The sequence below is a fragment of the Lupinus angustifolius genome, chromosome LG17 (genome assembly GCF_001865875.1).
Source record: "Lupinus angustifolius cultivar Tanjil chromosome LG17, LupAngTanjil_v1.0, whole genome shotgun sequence".
NCBI lineage: Eukaryota > Viridiplantae > Streptophyta > Magnoliopsida > Fabales > Fabaceae > Lupinus > Lupinus angustifolius.
This window is the reverse complement of record NC_032025.1, coordinates 3143697-3153720: the sequence shown is the minus strand read 5'-3', so window position 1 is coordinate 3153720 and position 10024 is coordinate 3143697. Positions and strand designations below refer to the sequence as shown.

Below are 10024 nucleotides of genomic sequence, written 5' to 3'. Positions count from 1 at the left end.
ATCACATAGATTGACACAAAATGTGCTCCTGAAATAAGCTCCAAGCCCTTCATCCAAAATACTACCATTAAAATCCCACAGGCGCACCTTCAAACCACGCCTTGGAAGATTAGCCTCATAGTTTGTTTTCCACTTTGAAATATAAGAATGCTGAAATACACCCAATGACACTACATAAGTAGAATCAGATTGTCCATGTTAGACAATTAGCTTCATACACCTTTTGTTGTCTCTTGGTGACTATGCGTGGTAACTAGTGTGGAAAAATTGAGATCAAAGCAATTTCCCACACTTTTGCCACAATATATACCACTTGTCATCGATTAAAAATTATAACCTGATAACATTTCAATTAAATTTATCATATTTTCCTCAATCACAACTTTTGCACATGAAGTTATAGTATGGGGCAATAGATTTTATCTCAAAAGAACCAATTTCTCCGAGTGTGTTTGCCAACATCCTGAAAGACATTATATGTCATTTAACAAGTTTATTTTACTAAAAATAAATAGCCTTTTCGGTTAAGATTTTCCAAAAAAAGTCCCTCACTTAGTTAAATTTTGGAGGAAAAAGGAAGACTGAGAGCATAAAATATACTAGTAAGATGCTCAGAACCTTATTTTTTTTCCAAAACTCAACTCGCAAACATAACTTTAGAAGTCCTAATATAATGCCAATGAATAATAACATATGACCAATAAGTCATGGGCTTAAAAATCATTTTACATTTATCGACTAATTCTATCAATTACTTCCAGCTAATTTTACATTGGTCGTTAGCATTGCCAGACAGTCACTAGAAGAACAACACAAAAACAACAGTGTTTCCTTAAGTTACAAAAAGAATGCATGTTACCGAAAGCATGAGTAGTTCACAATAATATTCTCTATTAGCAAAACCATAGACCCACACTTTCAACTGGTGTTTTCTACGACCAAATGCTATCGACACCCTCACCTTGCCCAAAAAGAGAAATGAAGAAAAGAAAACATACACGGAGAATCAACACTTGCAGAATTTATCTATTTTGCCTTTTGTCATCACTTCTTGAATAGTCAGGAACCGTGTAAAAGGTCAAATCTCAATATTTAGGTCTTCTTCATGAGATAACCCATAATTATGCCAAGTAAACCAATTAATATGACAAAGATTATGGAGACACCCCCACGATTTTTGTTGCTTTCACGCCTCAGCAGATCCTGCATGTGATAAAAACATTGAAGTAGGTGAATCATTAAAAGGCACTCTCTCTTAGTTGCTTCCATACAAATAAAATACCAAGTTGTCACATTTATGAAAAACAACAGAGATAAATAGATGAAAAGCTATTGACATGAAGATCAAAGATATCACCATAGCACATGCAAAAATATCACCATGGCTGCACAAATGTCACTTTAACTAAAACTCAAATGCTGGTGCTGGAAATCTATGTTCCCAGCACCCCGAGTGATCGAACACGAGCAACAACCACAGTCTTTTACACTAGGTGGTGTGACTGCATGGATACATAAAGAATGATCGAACACGAGCAACAACCACAGTCTTTTACACTAGGTGGTGTGACTGCATGGATCAGATGCTGATTGCATAGCCATCATATTCTGTCATGATGGTTTAACACACTAAAAAATTATATTTTACGAAGAAAACAAAAGGGCGTGAATTGTATTCAAGTAAAGTATCTCTGTTAAAGTTAATCTATAACTTTCTCCCACACAGAACATTATGTGTTTTAACTTTGATTAGAATTGGGTATCCAAATAAATAACCAGTGTCCAATCCTTTAATAGATATATGACTGCTCTCTTCCTATTAGATTTATCCCCACATCGGAGATGAAGTTATCTACAATATACATCTTTTAAATCCTCACCAGTTCCTGCCGGAGCTTGTTACTTTGTTGAATTGCGTTATTCTTTTCATCAGTCAACCTTGAGATGAGGGCTTTTGCCTGCACCAAAGCAACTTAATTATATAGTCTCCAACCAGAAAAAACAAAAAAGTTACAGTCTTTAAAAATAAATTACAGCCTGCAATTGGAGAACAGATGAAACTCATTTGCTATCCAGGTAATCAGAAACTTATAGGTCACACAAACAACACAATGAGTTAGTACTTGAAAATATGAACTTGTCCCTTAGCTTTGGTATTACAAGGAAACATAATGTCTAAAATCTGGTTAAGATCATTTAACAGCATTAGTTAGAATCTGGAGCAGAAAATTGCGACTAAAAACAGTTGCATACCCCTAAAGCTATATGAAATTTCTTACTAAAACTCAGCTATAAAATTTTCTTCCAATAAATATGCTCCAGGAAAGAGCATAAGATTGCCTTTAATAAATCAATTGCATTTATCTACATCACCAACTTAGCACATGATCCATGATACAGCTCAGAACTACGATTTTATTTCTATGACCCAAAAGAAAGAAAGAAAAAACCTAGTCAAAGTGCATATTGACAAACAGTAAATATTCAAAAAATATGAGCCACTTCACAAATTTACCTCAGCAGATTTTTCTGGAGCTTCATGTCGTTCAGTGAAAGCTCTTGCTACCTGCAATGCCGAAGAAGAAAATGTACCCCAATTGACATCACTGGAATTTTACAGAGGAGAAAAATTCACCTAAACAAGGAACAAATTATAACTCACTGTCGCTGAGTCAGCACCATGGACATTTCCATTTTCTGAAACTGAATCTCTCGGTGGTGACCCTTCCTCAGAACCTTCTGCAACCGGAGATGGTGGTTGTGGTGGAGCAACATACACCACTCTCAATTTGGACTCCTCAACCACATGCCCTAATGCTTTGTTGAACTAGAATAATACGAAAAAAATTAAAAAATCAAACGAGGCTGTAATGGCATAATTATAGTGATGTATTTTACCATTTCAGCAGAAATATCCTTTGCGGCAGCTCCATCGTGTGTTTTTACGCTTTGCAGAAGAAACTTATCCTTGCACACCAAATCAGGTGGAGCTTCCTTTTGCGCTTGCATGGTAACTTTAAAAGACCAAATATCACCAAATAATTGATCAACAATAAATTAAACTTAGAAAGAACAAAGGAAATGGGGAGGGGGAATTGACACATATTCAGACAATTCAATCCCTATTGGCACCTATAACATCACATGTAGATCGAGGCAAGACAATTCCAGTGTTTGGACGAACACAATACTTCTTGGGATTGGTTGTTTTCACCTGTCCAAACATCAAATACAAATGCAAACAATCAAATCTAAGTGTAACTGATATTATGTTGATTGAGCAGATCTTATAGCTTCGGCAACATCAAATTTACAAGGGATAATATTTTTTCGGAATTGTCGCTCCACAAAGATAATATGCAGAGGTTCTGTGTTTGGCAACAACATAATCTGTTTTTGTGAAAAAGAATTTAAACTCGATTTCTGGACATTAGGAGATATTCTGACTATTTTCGAATCAACCAAACACAACAATTAAAATTACAATCATAAATCAAATCACACTCTAAAGCCGTAAATATTATCCGGGGGAAAACGCATTGTGAAACGAGACATTGGAAGGAAACAATACCTTGAAAGCTACATAACTATCGGTGTTATTTGACAATTGAAGAGAAGACGAGATCTGCTTCTTCAGCTCAACTGAAACATGGAACGATAATTAAAATAGAAACTAAATCAGAGATACGGAAAACCCTAAAAGAAGAAGAAAAATTGACGATGAAAGAGGAAATGAAAAAACATACAAACGAACTTAAGTTCGTGAGGTTCGATGCTGAGAAGTTCCGCAGTGCTCATATCGAATCAACGGAAGCGTGATCTACGTACAGAGAAATCGAGATTGTAGAGATGGACGGAAATATCAAGAGGATAGAATGGTACGAAAGGAAATGAAATTGGAAATTGGAAATTGAAAATTGAAGGGCGGTGATAACAGAGAGGGACGAAAAGGGATTCTGATTCAATTTCCTTTTTCCCTATTTTCTCTGTGGTGGAGAGTATAGCCATTTCCACGTGCGTTCAAACTTTATGTATATATATAATAAATTCAAAAGTTATTCGAATTACCAAAAGTTCAAATTTAAATACTTTTAAGTGTTTAATATGCATTATTCAGTTTAGACTCTATTAACCGTGTAAGAAACACATTACCTAATCTTAGTGCATAACTATTAAATTCTATAGTATTAATACCTAATTTTAGATGCACTTATAACATTTTTTGTACTTTTACTTCCAAAATAAATATAGCAACACCATGATATCACTACATAGTTACATAAGTTATGTCCTTTTTTGATGATGTTTATTCTTACATAATTTCTGAGAAGAGATCTAAAAATGAGTTAAATATGACATGGAACTGGAGGTCGAATGCAGCAATTGATTTTTTTTAGTACTATAAATGATATCCTTTCACTTTTAAGTTAAGGAATTAATCTCTTTCTGAGTTCATGGATACCTCTCACAACAGTGTCGCTCATAAGAATTGAATTCTGAACATTAGCATCACTAATCACTGCAACTTCATGACCTTTCTTTTCGTTCTAGATTAGCTTGCAGGCTTCGGAAACGCATCAACCGATTGGATTCTGTAAGGAATTGCCCATCTTAACAACCTCAATAATTAGTGATGTATATAACCAAACTCAATTGCGATTGTATTAAGGTTGATTCGCACTTGCTAATGGAAATATAATATTATACATAACCATTTGTAACATTCGAATGATAATATGTTTTAATGAGCATAAGTTGAGGATTAATATTTTCAATAGTTGTGGGATATATAAGTATGAAATTAAAAATTAAATATGAATAGTTGAGTGAAATATATTATAAGTGAAAATAGTCTAAGGAATCATTGTCTTAAATAATCCTAAAAGGCTTCCATAAGAAGTCAATGACATCCAGGTAAACGGAAAAGTATAAAGAAAGAACTGAAGGCAAGTAAAACTACAAGAGATCAGTCTTCTTTTCTCAACTCTTCTTCCCAGTTCAATTCAAAAGGCATAAGAAAATTGGCAATGCTACAATAATATGGTAGCCACTACTGGTACCAACCTTTGGAAATATTATCATGCAAAACTAATATCTGACAACATTTAACTGAGGAAAACTCCAAAATGATAATTGGAGAACCACTGAGTATGAATATAAGATTTTCACTGAACACAAATATTACAACTTTTCTCTATTTACAAGGTGAGAATAACTACATTCTTGAAATAGAAGAATACTCAAGGAAAACTCCACAATGATAATCAGTCTCCGACCACGAAGTATGAATATAAGATTTTCACTGAATGAAGATATTACAACTTCTCTCTATTTACAAGGTGATAACGACTACATTCTTGAAATAGGAGAATGCACTTCTCTCCATATAGAATAGGAGAGTGTTATTGTTTAGTTAGAAAGAAGTCATAATATCATCCACTTAGTGAAAACTTTCTATTCATACTTAGGTTTTCCCTTGTCACCATTTGGAAGATTTTATAAGTTACATATTTTGTGCTAACTTCTATCTTCGTAACTATTTCAATTGCATATATTATTTCCATAACTGTGGTACCCAAGAGTAACTCAAGCAGTTATGCTGAATATGAGTCTGGGGCTAGTGAGTTGTGACATTACCTATACCAGTTACAATTATTATTAGCTGTTCTCGATTTGAAGGTCGAGTGAGATTTCATATCATGCACCATGATCTAAGGATACAAAGGGATAACTGTAACTACAAACTTCCACCAGGAAGTTGAACAGAGATAATTTTGAATGAGAACTAATATGTGTAGCATCTTTCTGGAAAGATGAAAAGCTAAACTTAACTTTGCACTAACTTCAAGTTAATTTATACTTTTGAGTGAACTGAGGACAAAGGCTTTATCTTTTCCAGAAACTTCTCTGCTTCAATGAAACCAAGTGGTCCGAATGACATGTATTTCATACATCTCCATCTGCTTAAGCCCATAAAGCGGCAAGTTTAAGCATACAACAGCATATAGGACAAGCTTAAGCATACAGTAAGAAGATAGATGAATAAATACCTGGGTGTATATGGTAGCGCCAAACAATGGAGGTGTAGGTGGTTAACAGAGTTAAGTGGAGGCTGATGAAAACCAAATCTGTCAGAAAGAAGGTAACAGAAAGAATCACATGGTCATGTACAATCAGGTCAAATCAAACCTCCTGCTTTAAAGCAATGCAAGATTGTCATCTGAACCCGATTCTTGTTGTTGTTTATATGGTCATAGAATTCTATTCTTGCTCAAGTTCACAGTGTTTACTATCACATTCAACTAAAAAATCTTATTATTATTCAAAAAAATCATAATATGATCTATCCATACAGATAAAAAGTATTAAAAAAATGGGTATTAAAGCTCAAAACTCCCTCTATATAACCATTTTTACTCATTTCCTACAAAGTTGCCAAGAACATCAAGTATAACATGTAACATTAGACAGTATATGCAACAAATATGAAGGCATTACCCCTATGCACCAGAAAAAAAAGATTAAAAATATATCTAATGATTCATGCATGAAGACAATTATAGCCAATACAGTATTGCAACATAATATAGCACATGCATGCAGGTGACCAAGTAATTTTGACAAATAGAAAACACTTCTGTTTCATTAAAAGCTATTGAACACAGCATTGTGTTAAAATAGTATCATACAAGCACTTTTTGACACCAACAATGCAAGTTATAGTTTGCAACAGAAATTGCAGCTGAAATGGGCATTTTGGATTAATCAAATATTACCAACTCGAAAAGGAGAAAACAGTAATCAATGTAAAGAACCGAATACCTGTAGTGCTTGGATTGAGGTGCATCTCTATGTAATAACGTTCTCCCCACCTCTAACATGTGATTCACTGGATAAAGTAGCCAATCATGAAATTGGACAACACAGGCAAATTTGGAGATGTTAAAAATGTTAAAATTACATTTTATCCCCACCAGATTTGACTTAATTATACTTGTCACTTCTTCTGTTTCAAAAGTAACACACTTACACTCACTTTCTCTTACGAGAGTTCAGTGTAATTTCTGAAACAAGAGAAGTGTCAAGTGTAATTAAGCCAAACCTTACAAGGGGTGAATGCAATTTCCCCTATTTAAAGCTTTTGTAGTGGCAATAGTAATTAGATTTCTTACCCAAAGAATAGTGTTCAGCTTTTGCGTGGAGATCTTTAACAGTGGGAATATGCTCCACGGGAATTACTAAGTAATGCCTAAAAGATATTAATTGGAACAAGTGGAAATAAATAAATAGAGGATCAGGGAATTTTACATTACAGTAATAATTAACGATGTAAAAAGTTATTGTGAATGAGAAATTAAGTAATTTGAGAGTGAAAACCTGAAAGCAGAAGGATTAATGTCCTGGAAAGCGAGAACCTTATCATCCTGAAAGCATTTAACGATTCCAAAAGTGAAAGCAATCAGAAGAGAAAAGAGAGGAACAAAAATTCAAAAAAATGAAGATAGAAAAGGAAGACATACGGAATGGAGAAGAGTAGTGGAGGTGGAATTGGTGGCAATATCACAGAAAATACACGACGCTCCTCCTCCTCCTCCGCCGATTGCTTCCGCCATAGTTTGACCTAGCGCAACCTATCGCATCGCATTGGAATTGGATACTGACATAGAACTCAACTTCCAAGGGGAGTACGTCGAGACACGTCAGCCACACTACCATTTACATTCTTATCGAATGTATTTATTAGGGAGGAAATGATGAATGTACTCATAAGATAAGAAATAGTTTTTTTATATTATTTCCTAGATTATTTATTATTTATTTTCAATTATCTCTTAAACGTAATATAATGAATGACAGATAACAAACTGATAGTGTACAGATTTTATATTTTTAATGTGTAGATATTATATTTTTGTTTATTTAAGATTATAGAATAATTTTTATGGTAAAAAAATCTACATTGAGAATGTATAACTTTTATATATTGTTATTGTATTATTCATCATTCATAATTAATTACTATTAAATCTTCAAAAAAAAAATAATCCAACTAAATAATGGAGATGTAATAATTATATATAAGTTTTTACTCTAATACTATATAGATATCACATTCTTTTAACATATAATTATGAGTAAATCACACTGACATCCACTGAGTTTTAGCACAATTATACACATCACCCCTCACTTTTCTACACCTATACAAACCCCATATTTTTTATACTTTCATTATATTGATCACCTCTGCATGAGAAATAAGTGTAACTTTTTAAACAAAAAATATAATAAATGCAATTAAGTTAAACAAAACATGATATATTATACAGACAAATCTAAATAATATACAAATCAATGTATCTTTATTATTTTTAGTTACAAAATGCATCAACAATTCTAAAGAGATATTGTTTAAATTGATCTTATACTATATTGTAACGAACCAAAAATAATAAAGAGGTACAAACTCATATATTATTTGGACTTGTGTTCACAATATATCATGTTTTGTTTAACTAAATTGTGTTTATCATTTTTTTTAAAAGGTTACACTTACTTTTCATACAGGGGTGATCAGTGTAATAAAAGTGTTAAAATTAGGGGTTTGTGTAAGTGCAAAAAAGCGATGGTGGTTTGTGTAATTTCGCTAAAGCTCAGGGGGTGTTAGTGTAATTTACTCTATGATTATTTAACAAGTGTTAGTCTAAATTAATTACCAAAAAAACATCTGATGTTAGATGCACTTTAACATTTTATTTTTATTTTTACTTCCAAAATAAATATAGCAACACCATAATATCACTACAGTATTGAGAACATTGGCATCACTAATCACTGCGACTTAATGACCTTTCTTTTCGTTCTAGATTAGCTTGTAGGCTTGGGAAACACATCAACCGATTGTATTCGGTAAGGAATTGAACATCTTCCAGCCAACCTCAATAATTAGTGATGTATATAACCAAACTCAATTGCGATTGTATTAAGGTTGATTGGCACTTGCTAATGGAAATATAATATCTATAATATTTATATTATATATAAAGCCACTTGAAACAACTACTATCATGGTGTAACTTTCCTATTTTATCTTTAACACTTTTTAATTTCTACAAAAAACTATATAATCGTATATAACTACCACTAACATATTAACATTCTCTCTCACCTTAAGTTGAACATTATAATAAATAAAAATTATAGTACACCCAATAAAAAATACAATACAAAATAGATATTCCAAATCTCCAAAATAAAATATATAAAGCAAGGTATAACAAAGTTGTTTCTATCTCTCTCCTATGAGTTGGCAGACACGAAGTATGTGTCACCACTAGTATTTATAAAGCTAAAACTTGAAATAACTTCTCTTATGATGTAATTTTCACTTCCTGTTTTGTCTTTAACATTATTTAATTTTTACAAAAAAATCATATAATCCTAAGCAACCACCACCAACACATTAATTAACCACATATCTCACCCTAAATTAAGCATTATCATAAACTAGTGTGTACAAGAACTTCGTACCTGCCGGTGAATATTGTGTGATACTACATATTCAAATACAAAATATAATATATATATGGCCTTAAGCAAGCTCCCAGACAATGGTACATGAGGTTTGATTCTTTTATGATTGGGCAAGGTTATTGCAGGAGTCAATTTGATGACTGTATTTATTTCCAGAAATTTCCAAATGAATCATTCATATACTTGTTACTGTATGTTGATGATATGCTAATTGCTTCACGTGACAAGTCTTTGATCCGGAAATTGAAAATTCAACTCAATAATGAGTTTGAGATGAAAGAATTAGGTGCAGCCAAGAAAATTCTTGGTATGGAGATTCACAGGGATCGTCAAGCTGGTAAATTGTTTTTATCCCAAGAGAAATATATTGAAAGAGTGCTGCTTGAAAGGTTTAATATGAATAATTGTAAACTTGTTTCTACTCTACTTGCTGCACATTTCAAGTTATCTTTAGATCTTTGCCCACATACAGAGGAAGAGATGGAGCGTA

General features: G+C 32.9%; 2 protein-coding genes across 6 annotated transcripts; both read right to left on the bottom strand.

Moving 5' to 3' along the window:
- On the bottom strand, positions 746-4011 carry LOC109331485 (vesicle-associated protein 1-2-like). Of its 2 annotated transcripts, XM_019566021.1 has the most exons (8): positions 3747-4010; positions 3572-3642; positions 3133-3214; positions 2899-3014; positions 2663-2827; positions 2516-2566; positions 1881-1958; positions 746-1203 (listed from the first exon to the last, which is right to left on the bottom strand). In XM_019566021.1, the coding sequence occupies exons 1-8, from the start codon at positions 3796-3798 to the stop codon at positions 1093-1095; spliced, it is 726 nt and encodes a 241-aa protein (XP_019421566.1). In that variant the 5' UTR covers positions 3799-4010; the 3' UTR covers positions 746-1092. The 2 variants fall into 2 exon arrangements, with proteins under 2 accessions (XP_019421566.1, XP_019421567.1); XM_019566022.1 differs by lacking the exon at positions 1881-1958 and having other exon boundaries at positions 3747-4011.
- On the bottom strand, positions 4959-7721 carry LOC109330604 (bifunctional adenosine 5'-phosphosulfate phosphorylase/adenylylsulfatase HINT4). 4 transcript variants are annotated; one of them, XR_002105692.1, is made up of 7 exons: positions 7521-7721; positions 7378-7424; positions 7173-7249; positions 6823-6889; positions 6051-6128; positions 5695-5963; positions 4959-5075 (listed from the first exon to the last, which is right to left on the bottom strand). XR_002105692.1 is itself a non-coding variant. In XM_019564850.1 (6 exons), exons 1-6 carry the CDS (start codon positions 7611-7613, stop codon positions 5855-5857), a joined length of 471 nt encoding a protein of 156 aa, XP_019420395.1. In that variant the 5' UTR covers positions 7614-7721; the 3' UTR covers positions 5514-5854. The 4 variants fall into 4 exon arrangements, 2 of the variants coding, with proteins under 2 accessions (XP_019420395.1, XP_019420396.1); XR_002105693.1 differs by having other exon boundaries at positions 4976-5075; positions 5695-5960; positions 7521-7720; XM_019564850.1 differs by lacking the exon at positions 4959-5075 and having other exon boundaries at positions 5514-5963.

Coding starts and splice junctions, on each gene's coding strand:
- LOC109331485 (XM_019566021.1), bottom strand. CDS start 3,798: ATGAGCACTGCGGAACTTCTCAGCATCGAACCTCACGAACTTAAGTTC. Junction 3,215..3,571: donor ATAGTTATGTAGCTTTCAAG/GTATTGTTTCCT, acceptor ATGTTTGGACAG/GTGAAAACAACCAATCCCAA. Junction 1,959..2,515: donor CTCCAGAAAAATCTGCTGAG/GTAAATTTGTGA, acceptor GCTTTGGTGCAG/GCAAAAGCCCTCATCTCAAG.
- LOC109330604 (XM_019564850.1), bottom strand. CDS start 7,613: ATGGCGGAAGCAATCGGCGGAGGAGGAGGAGGAGCGTCGTGTATTTTC. Junction 7,250..7,377: donor ATTAATCCTTCTGCTTTCAG/GTTTTCACTCTC, acceptor AATATCTTTTAG/GCATTACTTAGTAATTCCCG. Junction 6,129..6,822: donor CCTCAATCCAAGCACTACAG/GTATTCGGTTCT, acceptor TCTTTCTGACAG/ATTTGGTTTTCATCAGCCTC.